The sequence below is a fragment of the Coloeus monedula genome, assembly GCF_965178545.1.
Source record: "Coloeus monedula genome assembly, chromosome: 2".
Classification (NCBI taxonomy): domain Eukaryota; kingdom Metazoa; phylum Chordata; class Aves; order Passeriformes; family Corvidae; genus Coloeus; species Coloeus monedula.
In genome coordinates this window covers 26,531,056-26,551,317 of record NC_138782.1, presented here as the reverse complement: position 1 = coordinate 26,551,317, position 20,262 = coordinate 26,531,056, and the positions used below count along the sequence as shown (strand labels likewise).

The 20,262-nt window shown below is 42.9% G+C and overlaps 2 protein-coding genes across 6 annotated transcripts in view; one reads left to right on the top strand and one right to left on the bottom strand.

Annotated features, from left to right (window-relative positions):
• Positions 1-6,732, bottom strand: part of BICRAL (BICRA like chromatin remodeling complex associated protein) — a 36,819-nt gene extending 30,087 nt beyond the window's left edge. The window contains exon 1 of one of the 5 annotated variants that reach the window (XM_082302464.1): positions 6,370-6,732. Coding sequence is in view for 2 of the 5 variants with exons in the window: in XM_082302463.1 (XP_082158589.1) it covers positions 5,143-5,452 (310 nt within the window). In the remaining 3 variants the exon portion in view is untranslated. Of the gene's footprint in view, positions 1-5,122; positions 5,780-5,866; positions 5,891-6,369 lie in introns of those variants that run through there. The other 4 variants (XM_082302467.1, XM_082302463.1, XM_082302465.1 and 1 more) reach the window with 4 other exon arrangements.
• Positions 6,733-16,315: 9,583 nt separating this feature from the next.
• TBCC (tubulin folding cofactor C) lies at positions 16,316-19,921 on the top strand. The gene has a single exon (XM_082303031.1). It carries the CDS (start codon positions 16,320-16,322, stop codon positions 17,352-17,354), a length of 1,035 nt encoding a protein of 344 aa, XP_082159157.1. The 5' UTR covers positions 16,316-16,319; the 3' UTR covers positions 17,355-19,921.
• Positions 19,922-20,262: the final 341 nt, after the last annotated feature.

The window sequence follows — 20,262 nt, the reverse complement described above, 5'->3', positions numbered from 1 at the left end:
AACAGGAAATGTGCTGTTCAACTAACAGTTGAACTGTTATATGATACTAAAGGCTAATCCAGATACAGTCAACACACCAAGTACACGTGTGAATGCCCAGTGTGGCTGTCTACAGTCTGGTTTCCCCCAGAGACACATGTTCAGCACAGAATTTCTAATTTATTCAACACAATCTTTTTCCTACTGCATCCAGAACTGCTCTCAGCAATACCAAAATCTTGAGAAGACTTTCATCAGGAAACAGACTTTTTTAAACCACACAGAAAAAAGCCAGAGTAACCTCAGTCTGGAAGTCAAGATGCTTCCCTATCCCATGGGACTCCCCAGGCTAAAGGCTGGGCTCAGACCTTTCCCCCTGCAGTGACTATCCTCATCAGTATGCTATGGCCTATTTTGGGCTCTGTCTTCCAAGCTGCTTCACCACATACACAATTCCTCAGGAATTTCAATATTCATAAAACATTTTGAAAGGTACCGGTTTCATCCCAAAAGAGGCAAAGGAGGCATAATCTCAGCAGTTCCTCAGGAAGGAAACATTTGCCTGCCCAAAAGAAATTAGATGCTCCTAAGCATTTCTACAAACTACTGTATGCAATAGTGCAGACTGTTAGCATATGTTATTTGTGCAAAACAATACTTCAAGGAATGTTGAGTCAGTCCCTCAGATGCTCTTACCTTGTTTCTATTAGAGAATACTCGAGTTTCATACCTGTCCTTCTGTGCATATAGTTTTCAAAGACTCTGAAAAATTATTCTGCAATCCCATAACTTCTTTATGAACTGATCATTTCTCAGCTGATTTATAAACCAATGCCCAATTAATACCTTTTCATTGCCACTCTAGTCCATCCTAGTTTAAAAACCAAACCTTGCCACAAGCACATGAGCTATATCAGCAAACAACTGCCAATAGTTATCTGAACAGCCATTTATACTCCTTTCAGTTATTATGTTTGGGAAATCTTCTGAAACTTGAATAGGATGAATTGACAGATGTGTAACTATTTCAGCAGTGCAGTCCATATCAGCACCCCCAAATCCAAGCTGAAATTCCCCCATGCCACTCATCCTGTCAGTCTTGAAGCCAATGCCTCGCTTAAGACCAATGGAGATTTCGCCACCTATTTCAGTGGGGCCAAGATAACTTCTGTAGTTGATTTATCTCAATAAATTCAAGCTTCAACACCAGATCTTGAAATTCCGTGCTTGGATCAAGTTCACAGTAAAACTACTGCAAGTTCCACCTGAGACAAGGTGTAAGATCAGAGTTCACAAAAATAATCAATCAGTCTCTCGCAATGAAGTTAAATCTTTCTCCCCAGACCTCCCCTCTCTTCACTTCACCACCCTTTCTTAATACCTTCAATGAGAGAAAGGTTACTGTGCTACATTTTTACAGTGATTTTGCCTGCTTGCTTTCTATTTCTTTTGGTAAGGATTCCCTTAATTCTAGAACATTTTAAAATTACTGCAAGAAAAGAAAGGAATAAAAAAAACCTTGATAGACTCTTTGTGCTAGTTAACGATGGTAATTTGTCTAAAACTTCAACAATTCTCAAATAAAGCAAAAATAATACCAACAGATGAGTTGGGCTTTTTTCCACAAGGAAAGCAGGAACAAATTAATATTTGAAAATAAGGATACACACATTCATTTAACTATGTGATGACCTTGAAAAAACCTCAGTTCAGGCTGGTCCTTATGCATCTAGTTGGTGTGACAAGGGCCTTCCCAAAACTGCTCATTCTGACTTTAAAACAGTGGCAGCTCACAATGTCAGAACAGTTTATTATTGTCACTGCTTCCCCTCTGCCATAAGAAAGAAAATCACACTTGTCTTTGTAGACAATTTCCATGTCTATGCTGGCCCGGATATATGAAAATTAAAAACCTTTCAAGTACAGACGCAGCTTATTCCAGCAGAACCACTGTAAGGAATTCTGCCAACTCTCTGAAGAGAGTGACTACTTTATCAGAGAGGTTCTTATGCTTGCTCTGTAGCCACCAAGTCAGGAATGACACACTTTCACGCTCTCACTGCTACATCTACCCTAAAAAGCACCAGCCATTAGATTTACCACAAGCTTAATGCAGCATAAAGAGGCACGATCATTGATCATTAGAGCCTCATGGTGAAACCTAACTGCAGTTACGAAGATACAACTTCTCTGGAACCCCTATGGATACCAGCAAAACTCTGGAAAAGACAGCAGGGAGCATACCCAGGCACCCATGACTGCAAAGCCCTTCAGCTCTAGACTATGGACTTAGCTCTGCCACAAAACTTCAAGAATACAGAAAGGGACCTTGGAGGAAACTGGAAATGCAGCTTATACTAGCACAACTTTGGAGCTTTCCTCTCAGTAAAATTAAACTAAATACATAAACTGTACTGGAAAAGGACACTTGAAGGAGCTGGGGCAGGAAAGCTGCACATCCATAAGGTGATGTTAATACTTAGCTACAGTAGAACCATCTCTTGTACCACTGACCTCAACTGAGTCCACACATTTACTGAGAGCATTTTCAGCTCAAGAATACAGGTATCATATACAAAGCAACCACTCGAAGTATGAAAAAAACAAGCACACACCTAAACACACGAGCATCACACCAGTGAGTAAGCCAAGGTGTATCAATGGAAGCACAACCAGGCTATTGTATCAACAGGGTGAGCCCCACACTCCTCCAGCAATGTAAACAAGCGATACCCAATGCAAAGTGCTACTTGCAACAAAAACAACAACAAACTTATTTTAAGCTCAGACAGACAAAAACACCTCTAAAAAGAACCGGTCTGGAATATTTAAGTACTACCCAACAAAGATCTCAACTCAAGATGAGCATACACCATGCTTTAATGCAAGCAGGCCAGTGTGCAGATTACATATAGTCACTTGGCAAGCATTAGGCCCTGAGAGAATATAAGCTGGTCATTTTTATCCCATTTCTTTGCTATTTTCACAAATTAATTAAAAAAAAAATGCACAATCTCCCAGACATTAGGACATAATAGAGAAATTTTATTATATAAAAGTACACTATCATTAAAAAAAAAATTCATTATCTTGATCCCAAGATTCCTGTTAACAAAAGCAATCACTTCAAGAAGCAGTGACTTCAATGAGGTTCAAAGATTTCTGAAATATGTGAACAAATACTGTACTCCACACTCAAAATATCTGTAAACAATTAAAGTTTTACAGCTGGTGTGGTTTTTTCAAAGCTAAAATGTTAACAAATTTGACCCCCAAAAGTCTTTAGAAAAGACAGTTTATATCCAGACAATTTTTTAGTATATTCCAAGCAATGAGTGTGTGTTTAAAACCCTTCCACTTCAATGGGCAAAAAACTTAAACAGCCTTAAAATTATTCCTGAATTTTAGAAAATCTCCCACTTCCATCCGGAATGAGCAACAGGAATGGGGAAGCCCTCCTCTGATGTGTCAAAAAAACAAAAACCCAAGAACTACACAAGCATTCCACACTCCTCAGCGGGCACAGCCTAAGTTGGTCTGGCAACACACTTTGCTCTTCCCAGGTACAGGTGATGTTGGCATTAAACTCAAGCCTCATGAGCTTTGAGCAGATCGTACAGAAATGTTAAAACAAAAAAAAAAAGTGGTTTTGGAAAAAAAAAAACAAGCAAGTATTTTCAGTCCTCTTCCTAAAAACAGCACCAAAACAAAACCTTAAAAATATATTGAGGTCGAGCTGCCAAATTAAGTCATTTAGAAAAGACAGCTTCCTCTATGACATAAAGGAGCGATGAAAATTTGAAAATATGCTAGCCCCTCCCCCCACCAAAAAATTACAAAGATAGTAACAGCAACAAATAAAGCAACCTAGCCACCAAAAAATTACCTATGCTTTTATTTTTTGCAAGCACTTTTAAAGGTACTGAAGCCTTTTCAATGAAGAATACCTTCCCTATGCACTACACTGGATCCTTTTTTACAGGTGGATTTCTTTTTCAATGTCATGGTTTCTTTTTTTTTTGGTCATTTTTTTGGTTCCGAATAAGATGTTCTTTCAAATCTTTTTTTAAATTCCTATAATCTGAACGACAAGAAACACGTATTTCAGAGGTAAAAAAACAAGCTTAGAAAGGGATGTTGGCAGGCTTGAAGCTGCGCCCACGGGCCCCTGCGAGCTAAGCCTGTTTAACACCCCCCTCAAGACAGTAACCAAAGACTAGGAAAGGAGTGTGGGGCACGGGAGGGAAGTAAGGCTTTCAGGATTTCGCGGAGAGGCTCCCAAAGCCCAAGACAAGAACGCTTCCCAGACAAGACACAGAAATATGGCCCGAGCTGGGCGCGACGGCACCGCCCCACACGGCGCGGCGACAGCAGAAAAGACCTTAAAATGGCGCCCGTGGGGGAGGAGAGCGGGTGAAACTGCGCAACAAACGCTGGCAGGGAGCCAGGCAGCGCCATCTTCCCGCTCCCCCGCGTAGCCGGGGCTGCCTGCCCGCCGAGCCCGGGCACGGCCGGGGCCGCCGCCGGAGCCGCTTTCCCCTCTTCCTTGCAGTCCCTCGGCCACCCCGCCCTGCCGAGCCCGGGAAAGGAGAGGAGCGGGGAGCAGGGAATGGCGAAAGGCAAGAGGCCTCCACATCTCCTTCCTCCCCGCAGTGATTAGAAACAGTTCTAAGTAAATATCAACGTGCGTTCTATACGTCGTTCGATTTTGCCCGGCTTTTAACATCTCTATGCCTGTTTTCTGCCATCATCTGTAACTGAATTTTGCAATTAGTACCAAAAAAGCAAAATATCATTTACATACTGAATACCACTCGTGACTCAATAAATATTAACAGTGAGCATTTCAGAAAACCCCCTCCACGACCGACTACTGTTTCAAGACACAAGCAAAAAATGTATTTACAAAATACTGCTTCTTTTACGCAAAATAATCCCAGCAGCACAAAGGACAGGATTCACATCCATTCTACAGCGAAGCCAAAGGGGTCACTCCAGAAAGAGACGCTTTATTGTGTTTTAAAGAGGCGTTACAATTAAATATTATTTCTCTCCAAAAGAAAAAAAAATTAAATAAAACAAAAAGCACATCGAAAAACTTGGTCCCGAAAAGGCGAAAAAAAGCGCATTAGCCCAAACCTACCGCCCGAGCATTTCGCGCACCCACAAAAAGCGGCACCGTTTCCATTCCTCGGTTAAAAGCAGGAGGCACGGAGCGATTCGGAGGAAATTGCAAATAAAAAACCAAACAAATCAAATCAAATCTAGTGGCGACACTGAAAACGAGGAAATGAGTGAAAAATAAATCCCCAGAAGGTACAAATCTGAGACACAAGCTCAAAGAAAAGACAAGATTAGGGTGGTGGCGAGTGGACGGGGGAAAGGAAAAAATCAAGCCATGAGTGAAAAAGGAAAAAAGAAAAGAAAAATCCTTCCCAGCTGCACAGCCAGGAGAGAGACGAAGTGTCTCCATTTTCCCGACGAGGAGGAAGAAAAGACTGTTTCACAGACCACAGAGCTTTAGAGAAAAGCAAAGAAACGAGGGGGGAAAAAAAAGAGGGAGGAGATTTGAAAAGATTATTTTTCTTTCTCCCTCACACACTCTCTCTATCCCCCTCTCTCCCTCTCACTCTCTCTCTCACACTCACACATACACACACACACACACACTCTCTCTCCCTCCTCTCCTCTTTCCATCCCTCTCTTGATGGCCATCAAGGGGGCGGAAAATAAAAAAAAAAAAAAAAGACAACAACAACAACTAATTTTAAACCGGCTCAATCAATGAGTCATTAAAAGAGATTTTTCTTCCCTCCTCTCCTGAATTTGCATGGCATCAGCAAGAAGGAGAAAAAAAAAAAAAGAAAAGAAAAAAAAAAAAACCCACCCCAAACCTCTCCCCTCTCTGCAGCTATCAGCCTGGACCTGAAACCTTATCTCTCCCTTCAACCCCCCCACCCCCCCCCGCGCCTTTATTTTAAGAAACAACTTTTTTTTTAAGTGCCCTCAGCAGCCACCACCACCAGCCTCGCGGAAAAAAAAAATTAATATATATAGTTCATTTCCATGTGAATCCACATCTGCCCAAACAACAGCCACCCACAAAATATCCCTCTTCTTCCTCCTCGTCTCCCCTCTCGCTCGCTCTCTCTCTAGATATATATTTATATACATAGCCCCAGAGCCAATAGCTCTCTGGGCTGAAACCTAATATCCTGGTTTTGGCAACTCCTGGTTGTTAATTTGCTCCTCTTTCTTTTCTGTCTGTCTGGAGATAGATTTCCCCCCTCTCTTTTCCCTCCCCGAAGGAAGGGAGGAAGGAGGTTGTGTGTTTTTTTTTTCCTTGAAATTTTTATCACAAAATTATAATACACTCAAAGGGAAACTCACCGTCATGAAAAAGCAGTGCCTTGTCAACGGGGTTTCTTCGCCATCACATCAGGGGCTGGCAGTGTAGGAGAGAGAGAGGGAGAGCGAGAGAGCGAGGGAGGGAGGGGGGAGAGCGAGCGGGAGAGGGAGCGAGCGAGAGAGGGGGAAAGAGAAAGCGAGCGAGAGGAGAGCGCGGCTCCGCTCGGCTCCGCTCCGCGCCCGCACCGCCACCGCCACCGGCACCGCACCGCCGGGCCCGGCACGGCACGGCCGCGCAGCTCCGCCGGGACACAACGCCGCAGACCGGCGCCCGGGCACACGCACCGCCGCCCTGGCATGATGAGTCCCCAGCCCCAGCGCGATCCTCGCTCCGCGTTTTTACACCCAGGCCCTTTAAAAACTTTAGCTCCTTTTTTTTTTTTTTTTTTTTTTTTTTTGGGGGGGGGGGGTTGCTTTTGAGAAAGCCGTAGGTCTGGCTACCTAGCCCGAGCTGTTTGCTTTAGGTTAAAAGTTGGGGTGTGTTTGGGGTTACAGGAAAATAAACCAAAGTTTTTATCCTGTTAATGTCAACAATTTGGTTGATTTCCTTCATATTAAAGCTGTAAGCCACTATAAGCTTTGTGGGAGGGAGGGGATTCCCAGAAAAATAAATGCAAGACCAGGGGGCTCCCCAGAAAAATAAATGCGAGGTCACCTTGAAAAAGATAAGATTTGATCCCCTGACAAGCTACAAAATTTTAAGTATTTTTAGATGTATTCTTATCAGCCTTGCTGGAAACAAATTACATTAATTTCAACTACTTTAAAAAGTTTTGGGTAACCTAAAAATGTTAATTTGAAGTCAAAGGTTATAGCACTGAGAGTTCATTGATGCTATTCTACAGTTCACTTGTGCTAAAAGCATTAATAACTTTATTCAAAGCTTTTTCATTATAGAAAATGAACCCAGCTTACAGTATTCATTTCATTCATTCACTGAACGTAATTTAAATAATTCTAAAAAATTAATTATTTTTGCAGATAATTCAGAGAAGCCTGGTTTATTTAAAAAAAAAAAACACATTTTGATTGAAAACAGATTCTTAGCATGCAGATATGCATAGTAATGCTTTCAAAACAACAACAAAAAAACTCTTTAAGACCTTTATTTTGCTAGTAATGGTAATTCCCAAGGGCTTTTCTATTTTATTCCTAAGTAACTTTGTTAAGTTACTCCTTAGAGATGAGGATTTGAAGACTTCATTTAGTAGCACATCCTTCTTTATTAGTTTACACAGCTCAAAGAAACTCCTAAAAGGTTTTGGGTTTTAAATACAACTGTATCAAAATGGTTATGGACAGCGTACTAAGTGGACCTTCTCAAAGAAGTTGGCCTGATTTGTTATCTTGTAAAAAGGAAAACCTCAGCATTGCTTTTCAATTTGAATCTTGTTATATTGTTTTTTTAAGTAATCAACAAATTCCAAACTTTTTTTTTTCCCCCAAGCTAAGACTCTTCTACAAACCTTGTTTACAGGCACGCCCACAGTAGAAAACTGAGGTGAAGTTTCAAATCATCCCTAAGTAGGAGGGTTGGGCCCAAGCAAACAAGCCTTTGCAGGAGTCCAGCAGATCCTTTGTGTAGCCTAGACTGAACCCACACATGGCAGTGTGTTATTATATATATATAATATATAACATTATATTATATATAATATTAACTTGCCCTTCTCATGAGTACAGCAAGGACCCCAACAGCCACAGCATGGACAGAAACACCACACATGCCAAAGAGCTCTGGAAGAGCTGTAAGCCTGTACTCCTGCCACCAGCATTAGAAAATCCAAAAGGCCAAACTTCAAGGTTCCTAACTTCAGCAAATGCTTCAAGGCCAAACTCTGCCCTGAATTCAAGCCTACTCAGCATCACTGGCTTTAGAGAATATTGCTCAACTTGTATGGAGGGATACCACCAGCATTCTTCTGATTTGCTTAACAGGAAGGAACTTTGCTTCAGAGGTTACAAGGCAGAACATTTGATCAGTGTATTATTATCACTCTCCCAGCCCTACAGAAACCACAAATAGGAAGTAAGCAATATGATACAAAGAAGGAACTGGAGAAAGGAAGACAAATGATTTTGAATGGAGTCTGTTATCATAAGAAATACAAGGAATCCTACATAAATTTTCCATGATGGTGCCCTAACTAACTTTCCCTGAAGGATGTTTCAAAGCAGCATTGACAATAGCATTACTAAGCAGGTACAGTACAAAAAGGGAAGGAGAGCTAACATCATCTATACAATGAAGCACCCTGCAGCAACTAGATTTCTTCACATCTACACACATTTGTTTCCAAAAAAATTTGGCTCAGGTAGAAATGGTTACCAAAAAAAATCAAGGGTTGGATGTAACTGTATAGGTCATATTGAAGTATGCACTTAATGTTACCTTCAATAATAAGAGGTCTGAATGCTGTCAACAGCTGTAATGTTACCACTTTCAGGTGTACTACAGAATTTTCCAGACCATGTTTTAAAGAACTGCTGCTTTTTGCTGGCAGGTACTCATGCTTTTTTAAGAGCATCATGTGGTGTTTCAGAACTGGGTGTCATTGCCCCAGGAGGTTACCCCTCTTCTCACTGCCTTACATTAATACAAAAGACCCTTGCATGTCAGCATTCTTCTACCTCAAGGTCACCTGCTCAGAGCTGTCATCTTCAACCAGAGTCCTATTCTCCAAATTATGTACAATGCATAATCAGTTGCTGTCTTTCTTGAGCTTTCACAATCACATTAATACATTTTCCTGCAGCAGTTTTATAAGGAGCAAGGGGAAATAAGCACGAGAAGGAAGGCAAGACCAGTGTCAAAAGGAATGAGGTAAATCTTTAGAAGACAGACACTGGTGTAAAAACAGCTACTGGGAACATCATGTGCAGCCATCACACAAAAAACTACTTGGCTGTATTTTGACACCAGCTGCCAAACTGTGACCATGCTGTTTAACAAATACCACTCTCATAGGTGTGCAAAGACACCGAGTGACATTTGGAGTGTCTGATACATCGCCCTGAAATGACAGACTGTGAAGAACTGAAAACTATGCTTAGATATTGAGAGGGAGAAAATAAGGGGGTACGAAACACCCGCATTCATTCTGTCTCCAGGTTTCTCCTCCATTAAGTCACTTTGTTGATAATCAGCCCATTTTTCCAGGTCTGCATCACATACATTCCAATTCTTGTGCAATCATAAATTAGTACCCCAAAAGAAGATAAAGCAGCAGTAGATTCATAATGAAGAATTTAAGGACTAAGCTAGTGCATTAAAGGAATTAATTCCACAGCCATCCCAAGATTCTTGCATGAATAGATGGTTTGTAACCTCAACTCACTGCATCCTTTCAGAGATATACTGGATGGAAAAGAATGTCATTTACTCCACTGCAGCCTTGCTTCCTCAGACCAAATCCTTCAGCTCTATTGATCTATTGATGGCACTTCTTCCTCCCATGTTTCTTTCTCTCTCCATTCATTAACATGTTTCTCACACCTTTTATCCATCTACACACTGCTTTATTAATTAATTATTTAAATAAGAACAAATTACTAAGCTTGAAGGTACAGAAACAAATACGTCATCATTAAAGGGCACAAGCAATAGAGAGGCAGAGGTCTACCTCTAGTAGTAGGGCATGCAAATACAGTGGCATGAAGGCAGACAAGGATTTTAACATGGAATATAAATGTAACATAACACACGAAAAAGTTAGTTCAATATCCATACTAACCACCAAATTTTGAATAATTGGCACCACTATTTTGATGACTCACCAGTAAAAATTACCTAAACATCACAACGTTCAGCTTGATACCATGCCTTCCTTACACAAAACAGTACTTACAAAACCTGGGTCATAACTGCATGATGTAATTTGTAAAGCTGTATGACTCCAGTATCAATCATCATACCAAAGACAGGACTACCTAACCAAAGGTATCTTAAGGGGTGATTGGTAAGGACATAGGTAGTAAGAGGAGGTAATGAAGAGTGAAGCTCAGAACAAGAGATTTACACCAGTACCAGAAGACAGACAGGTTTCTATGACTGGAGATGGTGTGATGGCCAACAGGGCTGGTCTGTGATGACTCTAAAGAGCAGATTTTGGAGAACTGTGCTTCTCTGAGATGGGGATCTGACATACAGCAGACAATTAAGGAGAGCCAAAGAAAACATGGTGACTGGAGGTCCCATTGAAACAAATGGCAATTCAAAATTATTACTGGAACAGATCAAGAATAACTGTATCATTCTCTAGGTTATTTAAATATAGTCTCATATTCTTCAGCTTAGAGTACCTTAAAAAGGGGAATTAAGTTTGAAAGATTAATAACTCTCACTTCCAAGTTAGAATAATCTTAAGATATTCAGCCACTGAAATGTATCAGAAAAAAAAAATAAAAAACAACTCACCTCTGGAGACAGAACTTTACTACAGAAATAATGGAGAAGTCATCTTCCACAACTCACACTGCCAAAATTTATAGAAGAGTTTAAACTAAAAATGATGGCAGAAATTGGGACAACCTTCTATGATATTCATCGTTAATTTGGCTAGCACAGATGAATGGGAAAAAAATCAGGTAAGTAAGGATACAGAAACACAGAGGAGTATATTAATGAATAGGTGGACACAAGGGTTTGGGGGGTTTTCTAAAATGTAGTAGTAATTAAAAACAGCAGCCAGGCAATGAAACTAACAAAAGAACCATTCCTAATACAACTGAGGTGTTCTGGAAGATGTTAAAAAAAAAATCAAACAAATAATAGGAGGAATTTAAGCAAAAAATGGAGGCCTAAAACATGAAATTAGGTGATACAGGGATATAGAAACACAGTAGAATAATAAATTATACCAAAAGCATTTGTTTTCTTGAAAGAAACAAAGACATGCTAAGCTATACTTGTATAAGGACAAGACAAAATGGAGGAACAGAAGGGACATTATGAATAAAGCATCACCGAAGTCACGACTTTTGAGACAGAATAGTTTTACTTGGGCATTTCTGAGTCCCTACTATGAAACCAACTGGGTGAGATTTGGATATGAATGAAGACTGCTGTAAAAGGAGTTTTCATGTTATCACTAGAAAGTGTATCAATATGAATGGAATTTATTCTCAGATTTAGACTGAAGAACAAATGCTAATTATAGGAGGAGGGAACCCTCATTCAAAATGATAACTGACAGACTTTTTTGATGAATAAATGGCAAAAAGAATACAAGTATAGTTTTATCCACTAGGGAGTATACTACAGGAGAGCTAATAAGAAAACTTGGATATGACTTGGAGTTAATTCAATTTAAATTACTGAGAAAGATAAATGGAATATATTTGCAAGTAAGATTCACAATTCCAAAACAGAAAACTTTGATATGCTATTGAACCTAGGTGGTCCATTGAACTGGCTAGTCCAATAACCATAGTTTTCTGAAATGCATTTAAAAAAATAATTGTAAAGCTATCTGAAGTATAAAGCAAGGCAATGAAAAAAATCTCTCAAATTCCATAATTAATAGAATAATTGCCTCAAAGGAAGAGTCCATAAAGCAGTATCTCTAGCTTACATACCAGGTCTTCAGAATTTAACTACAGTCAGTTAGCAAGTTAGGCTTCTATACAGCAGTCAGCAGCTAGGCCTGGACCAAACCTAAGTGATTTTCTGCTCTTGAGCTCTTGTGTTTAACTTATTTTGCCTTGCTTTGTTAACCTGGAAGTACCTCTTGTCATAAAATGTTATGCTTTGAAGTCTGTCCCTGGTTTTGAAAGATAACTCGTTTTCATAGAACTTAATCTGTTTCTCCACCTTTGGCATATATAAATACCAGGTTCTCAGAAGGGACCAGCTCAGACTAGTTTCAAAACAAGTGCACCTTGACTGGTTGGAATATAATTAGTATCTTAAGCATTCCTAAGGATTACATTTCAAAGCTTTTGCATTACTCACAGCAATTAAGTTGCACCAAATAAGTTTCATAGTTTTAACTCTGTAATTAGTGATTTAAAAAAACATGTATTTTACATTGTCCTGGTTTTCCATATGGCCAAATATATTAAGCACAACATTTTAGTGCAAACCAAAGCTTTTCAAAAAACAATCAGTATGCCAAGCGTAATGTTCAAAGAATTTCTTTTTTCCAAAGGAACCGAGATACAGTAACTCGGCATTCACTTTTAATGAAGCCCCATTGCACCGTGAAAAATGTGCAGCCTACAGTATCTTAAATGAATTATAATATGGCTTGCATCTTTAATGCCTGATCACAGTGCCAGAGGAGTTCAAAGAGCCCTTACTAAAACCATCAGCAGAATACGCTGGTTGCACAAGCCGCTGAAGTACCTACTTTGTAGCCAGAAGTAATTACGTTGCTCTGCTAATCTCTTCTGCAGAAACTCAATCTAACAGGCAGAGATCACATCTATCAGATAAGAGCTCCATGCAAGGCACAGAGGCTTCTGCTTTTCTTGAAAACACACGCAGCATTTTGTGTGTGTGACGGTGCAACATACACGCATTACACCCTTCAGAATAAGAGTTGTCAGTGTTGGGAATACGTACTGATGATAAGCAATAACTCCCTTCCTTCCTTCCTCTGCTTGAGAGACTGCAAATCTGCATCTCGAGATCACACCACAACGATAAGGTTCCTGACTTTTACAAGCACAGGAACCTCAGGTGTAAGAATCCATTATTATGAGGCTGAATACCCAGTTGCCTCTGTGGATCTCTCTTTTACTGCCCAGTCTTCTTAAAATAATGATGGAACGAGACAGGATCTTGAACCTTCAGCTGAACTACACAATACATCTCACTTAAAAGGCTGTGAGGTAATGCTGTCGAGCTATAGCAAATCAGTATGAAATATTTCAGGTAGATAGCATTCATGACTGATAACCATGGGACACAAATTTAAATGTGGAAGCATGCACAGAGCTCATGTTTTGGAGTTTCACAGCACTGGATCAAAGTAAACAAGTGCAACCTGCAACTTCACATAAAACAAACTACACTGTACAGTGCAAACAATGGCAAAAGGTCTTACTGAAATGATTGCTATCTACTTTCAAACCAGGGAGGAAAGAAAGCACATCCAAGAGGAGAAAAACAGGAAAAACATATAACACAGAGAATTATGTACCTTACTTTTTTCTCATACCCTCAAACAGCCAAACTACTTGTTGCAGCTTACCCAAATGAGTCCAAGCCTGAGCTAGAAGGCTTACATTTTATTCCAGTGGTTACTGTTTGGCACACTAAGCAGCCTCAAAACATAGAAGTGGCTGCCAGCAGTCAGGAAGAAAATTGTCAGTCTTTGCATGACCATTAAAAAAAAAAAAGTATATCTATATATATATATATACATGCCAATATCAATTATATCAAAACCTCAAATTGTAAGTGTGGAAAGTAATTTTGGAACATCAAGATGAAATAGTTGGAAGAATTTGATAGCTCCCTTTTTCATTTTTCATTATGGTCATATATTTCACCTTCTTGCGTCTGGATTTTTTTTGCTTTTAACCAAAAAAACAATTGTACACATTAGCAAGGTAAAAAGATTCCAGTCTCTCCCAGAAGCTCGTATTCAAAAGGTTATTTGGTCCTCATTAATTTAAACCTCCAACTGCCTATAGAAAAAACAATTCAGAATATCTAGCATTCTAAGTGTCCAGATATAATAAGCAGTAATTATACTACAGCATAAAATATTTAGCACTTATTCTGTGCTGTGTACAGTAGTGTTTGCTTGCAATCCTTCCATATATAAAGTTCTTTTACCCAGTGCAGTTCATCTACTGGCTCACATCTGTGTAACAATACCAAAGCCATACTCCAGGAACATTTGTGCCTATGAAAAACAGCAAAAACCTTTTTCTGTCAATATTCTCACGAATGGGATAAGCACTTCCATCACTGTTACCACCTGTATTAGCTAGACGCATGGGAGCATAAGGCAAAAAGAGCCTGCTAGCTAAAACTAAACTACCACATCTTTCAACAACATGGAAATAAGGATTTTTGTCTTCCGGAGAATTAATTGCACCATATTCCTGCCTAATGAAACATTGCTGCAGTAACTGCAGGAGTGGATTTGACTATTTATTAGAAAAAATGCCTAAGACTTACTAAATGTATCGTTTAAACACACTGGTAGGGAAAAATATCAAGCAAGAATATTTCAGTACCCTTCCTTTTTCATGACTGAGCACACTCTTCTTCTACAATCCAAGAGGTTTTAAGACTCAATCTGATTTTTCAGAAACAAAATTCTAAACATCCCAGTGTTGCAACAGATGTAATGCTGCGTTAAGAGCTGTAATGCATCAAACACTTCACCTATCCCACTGTCCATCCAACCTGCTCCAAAGTGCTGCTGTTACATAACAATCCCTTGCAATCCCTTTAGCTTTTATGTTAACACTGTTAAGGAAAGAATATTCTCTATTTTAGTGCAAGTCCTCTGTACATTGCAAGGGTTAAAGGCATTTCACTGCCTTTCCTCTGTCATCCCAATGGGACTGACTTTACCACATAAAAGGTTTGGGTACTCCACACGTTCTAACATTATACCATTTCTAATACAGAAATTAAACCACATTTCTCAGGAAACAGAAAACAGCTACTTTCAAATGCTATCTTTAAGGGGCATAACATCTTATACTTCCAAACAGGAACATTAGGCAAAAAAACTCATGCTATTACCAGAGGACAGATAATTCAGATTATCTACTTTGGGTTTACCACTTTTTTGTTTCAATGGGTAGTCGTAGGTCCTGTGTTAATTTGTTACAACTGACATCGAAATGACAAGGGAAAGGAGGTGGTATTTGTAGAAATGAACAGGAGTTAAATTTGTTTTCACATTTCTAAAAGAGTGCTTAGTGTTAACTTTCTTTGCACAAATTAAAATACAATGAATAGAAAAACAATTCTCAAATGAATAGAGCACAACGACAGTCACTTTTTTACTCTGTAGCCAGTGTACTTAATTTCTGGTTCCCGCTGCAAATTTACTTAAAACACATCTCAGAATTACAAAAGCCTTCCTTCCCATGTTTCCATATAGGCCTCTGTGGATTGCTCATACAGTCCTCCCTCTGGAGCACAATAATCCACTGGCACTGCTCCCACATTTTCCTTCAAGAACCGAACTCTCTTCTGGAACAAAACACTCCAGAAACCAAATAAGCAGCTAGGAAGACATCGATCCACCTGGCAGCACCGTTGCAGTTACCTGCAAGGCTCAGCAGCCTTTTCCACAGCCACTTCACTGCGGGAGAGGGAGGCAGCAGGGAACGTTTATTAAAACACGGCGTTTACGGAGCCTCCCGAAGCCGCCGGCCGCGTGAGGCGGCCAGGGGACCCCACCCGGGCAGGGGGCCGGGACCGCCCGGCGCCTCGGGAACATGGGGGCGGCTCGGGGCGGCCCCGACCCCGCTCGGGAGGGCGGGTGGAGCTCTCCACTGCGACCCCTCCGCCTCACGCTCGGGCCCCGCACCGAGCCGCCCCTTTCCTCGCCCGCCCCGGCCCCGCCGCCCGCGGGAGCCCTGCGCCCACGGTCGGTGGAGACGGGCGCGGCCCGAGAGCGGCGCGGGGTACGGGGGCTGTTAAGTAGAGCATTGGGAAAAAGCAAGCAGCTCCGCGCGGGCACAGCAGGGGAGCGGAGCGGGAGCTTATTTATATCCCGGGCGCTAATTTGGGAAGCGGGATAACCCGCCCAGCGCGGCACCTGCCGCCAGCACTCACCCCATCCCGCGGCGAGGCGGCGGCCCCTTTAAGACCGCGGGAGACCCCTCCCTCCGGCCCTCCCGCCCTCCCCCGCCGCGCGTCTCCGGCGCCGCCAATCGGCGGCGGCGACGCAGTCAGGGCTGCGGGCAGCCAATCGGCGCGCCGCTTAGTGACCGCAGGGGAGGCGAGCGGCAAGATGGCGGCGCCGGGAGAGGCAGCTTCAGCGGCCGTGGCGGCTCCCTCACAGCTTGAGGTGGCCGCGGGCTTGGCCGCCTCCGCTGTGGTGCTGCCGGAGCGGCTGCAGCGGCGGGAAGCGGAGCGGCAGCAGGGCGTGGAGCGGCAGCGGCAGAAGAAGGAAGCGCAGGTAGTGAAGGAGGAGCAGAGTGAGTTCTTCCTGGCTGCCTTCGCCCGGGAGCGGGAGGCCGTGGAGGCACTGCTGGCGGCGGGGACGCTGGAGGAGGCGGCCGCCCGCCTGCAGGCGCTGCAGAAGCTGCTGACGGACAGCGTGCGGTTCCTGGCGTCCTACGAGGTGCGGCAGGGGCAGGAGACCGTGGCGCGGCTGCAGGAGGACCTGGCGGCGCGGCGGCAGCAGCTGCAGCCCAAGAAGAAATTTGCCTTCCGCGCTCTCAAGAAAGAAGCGGCCCCGGGCAGCGCCCCGCGCCCCGCCGAGCCCACCCCGCCGGCCCCCGCCGCGCCCTGCCCCGGTCTCGCCGAGGGCGAATCGGGCGGGCCGCCGCTGTGCGGGTTCAGCGGCGCCCAGGACGAGGAGCTGGAGCTCGGCCCCGCGGAGCTGCTGCAGCGGGACGTGCTGCTGTCGGAGCTGCGCGGCTGCCGGGTGCGGCTCCGCGGCAACCCCAACACACTGCGGGTGCGCGACTGCCGCGGCTGCACTGTGCTCTGCGGGCCCGTGTCCACCTCCGTGCTGGTGGACGGCTGCAGCGACTGCCTGCTGGCGCTTGCCTGCCAGCAGCTCCGCACCCACCGCACCCGCGACTGCCGGGTCTACGTGCAGGTGACCAGCCGGGCCGTAATCGAAGCCTGCACTCAGGTCTCCTTCGCGCCCTACTCCTGGAGCTACCCTGGTATCGAGGGGGATTTCGAGTCCTCTGGGCTGGACAGAAACAGTAACAACTGGAACCTGGTGGATGACTTTGACTGGCTGGCGACTGACAAGCCTTCGCCCAACTGGAGTCTGATCCCCGAGCAGGAAAGAATCACTTGCTGGGACTGACTGTGGAGGCAGCTCTGCTGTGCAAGAGATGTAAACGCATTGATCCACAAACTATGGGACTTAATCCCCGATATGCCGTTAAGTGATTCCATTCATTATTCAAATTTTTAATTATAGTATATGGCTGGATTTCTTAGTTGAAGAATACCAGTCATAGCATTTACTGTTCTTGCACAAGTTGCTGCTATAATCTGTATGTGGGATTTGCGAACTTTGAAGTACCTCATTGTGAGCTTTACCTAATTAAGGTGGGGCAAAGGCCACTGATACACAAACAAAAGTGAGCCTCTGTTAGAGCTGTTGTGCTGTTTTCACTCACCCAGGCAGAATATGAATTGGCTGCAAGACGTACAAACTGTACTGGAATGAAAAGATCAAATACCACATTTTTCATATTTTTGTGGTTCTCCCGTTGCTGACAAGAGTACACTGTATCTTATGGGGAGTGTAGGATGGTACTGCTGTGAGGTAGTGGGGGGGAAAAAAAGGTTTATTTAAAGGAAGAGTTTGTAACTGCACAGTGCAGCAGACCGAGATGCACCTTAGGCTATGATACAATGATGAGCCAGTTTCTGTTGGTTCGGGTTAAGTCTGTAAGTTGGCTTTAGGCTTTTGTTTCAAGTGAGATAAGTCTAAAGGAAAAAAGTGTTCTAATAAACATCTAATGCACTTCTAATATATTGATTGTTCCAAGATTAACAAACTTAGGGAGTTTGTATAAATACTAAAGCTTCACAATCTGTAAATGTTATGTGAAAGGGTGCTGCTTCTGTAAGCAACTCGGAGGCATCCATCAGGTGCTGATGAACCTCACAGAAGCTGGGTTAATTGTTCCTCTGCAATCTGAAGCTTCAGGGGAGAGGTGTTCAGGGATGTCCCACTAGTTTACCAGACAACAGGCTTCTTGTGCTGTGATCCTGATTTGCAGAACTCTGCTACTGCATGAGTGTGGTGTTGACAGAGGGAGTCAGCAAAACAGAAAGATGAGGTGCTATATTCCAATTCCAAAATTGCATGTTATCTTGTATAAAGTGCCGAGTAATTTAAGTCTCTTCACTCCTGCTGAATAATAATAAAAAAGTAGCAGCACTGTGGAATGCAATGTCTTTCCAGTGCCCTGTTAGTGGTGCTGAAGTGACCACTGTCCATACATAAAGTATACATAGCAGTTCTAGGTTTCTAAAACCCCTCTTTAACTTGTAACATTTTGCAAGAAATAATTGTTTCTCTTGCCTTAGCATAAAGCTTTATTTTAAAACTGCAAATTGTTTATGCTGTGCAGCCATCATCTATGTGCCTCTAACAGACACTGAATCCTAGCTGAACCATCAAAAACTGCACCACTGCCAGAAGAACTACCTGAAACTTCACTTGGGTGTTTGACTGGTTTTGAGCAGAAATTTTTTTAATGTGTTTTCAGCATATTTAATTTAAAGGGAGAGGGGAAAAGGGTTTTTTTATATATTCCTGACAGCTTTCAGCTTTGTTTACTTCTGTTAACGTATATTTTTGACTGAATTGGATTTTGCATTTCAAATATACTTGTTTTGAATTGTTTCAGTTGTCCTTTTACTAATGATTCTTCTTTGCACTGTCAGCATCATAAAATGATTTAAAGAAGACACCCTCAGTCTTAATTTAATGTACATATATTATATCCTTTTTTAGAGGGGTGTGATCAGTTGAGGCTCTCAAGTATCTTTTAACCCATTGTCATAGGTTAGCAAGCACAGTCCCGGAAGGGATGTCCTTGCTAAGGGGTGCTTACAGCTTCCTCTGGGAACTGATAGAACCTATCAGCTGGCCAGTTTGAATATGGACAATTCTCTAAGCCACTTAAAGTTGTGAACACCTCTGTGATCCACATTTAAGAATAGGCAAACTCCCCCTCCAAGCTCTCTCTCGTTTCCGGCGCTGGGACAGGTGGCTGCGGGCCCCGTGTGGGGGCCAGCGGGCCCGGCCAGGCCCTGCTTGGGCCAGGCCCAGCCAAGCCATGGCCATCCTGGAGCCATGGACCTGTTCCAGCCGTGGAACCCCCCCCACTGCCTTGCCGTGGGCAGCCGGAGCGGCTCGGCTCTCCCCCCTCTCCACTGCGATAAGAAAAATTCAACATTCCAGCTGCAAAGCTGCAAGGCTGAGGTGAGATTAACCCTTTTACTGCTGTGAAGAGCTGAAACCTGAGGGAAGAGAGAGAGGAGATGCTTAAAGCTGAAATTCTATTGTGAAGCTATGATATATCAGAGTATCCTGTTGTAATTTCATGAAGATATGGGGGGTGGAGCGTTTAACTCATAAGCAAAAACACCTGCGCTGAGATAGGCAGATGCTGACGCAGCTGTAATTTCATGAGAAGTTTGGACAGGGAGAGATGAACCAGATGAGGACTTTTGCTCCAAACGGGAAAGGAGAAAACCTCAGTCCCTAGAGATGAACCAGATGAGGACTTTTGCTCCAAATGGGAAAGGAGAAACTTCAGTTCCTAGAGATGCTCCCAGAGATAGTCCTAACGATGAAGATGAGGAAGACCCTTTGCTCCCAGGGAAGGAGAAGGGCCTCTGTTTTTGTTTCTGAACGGCTCAACCTTAAAATTGTACCCCAAAAACTTCAAGAGTGGACCCTCGAAAGCAGTTGCGGGAAAAGCTGCAAGTCGGGGGAAGGGACTCACACACAGGCAGAGAGACTCCTCTTCCTAAATGGACTGAACAATATTTGGAAGTGGGTGGCTGTCTCGTTGTGATAATGTTTTCATAGCACGAGCAAGAAGAGACTTCTCTTTCTAAATGGACTGAACAAGGTTATTATGGCAGTGGTAAACAGACTGAACATCTTAAGGGTTGTTTTTTCACATTGTCAGTGGGAGAAGGGAGGAAGGTGGGGGGAGGAGGAGAGTTCTGAAGGTGGTATAATT

Coding starts and splice junctions, on each gene's coding strand:
- TBCC (XM_082303031.1), top strand. CDS start 16,320: ATGGCGGCGCCGGGAGAGGCAGCTTCAGCGGCCGTGGCGGCTCCCTCA.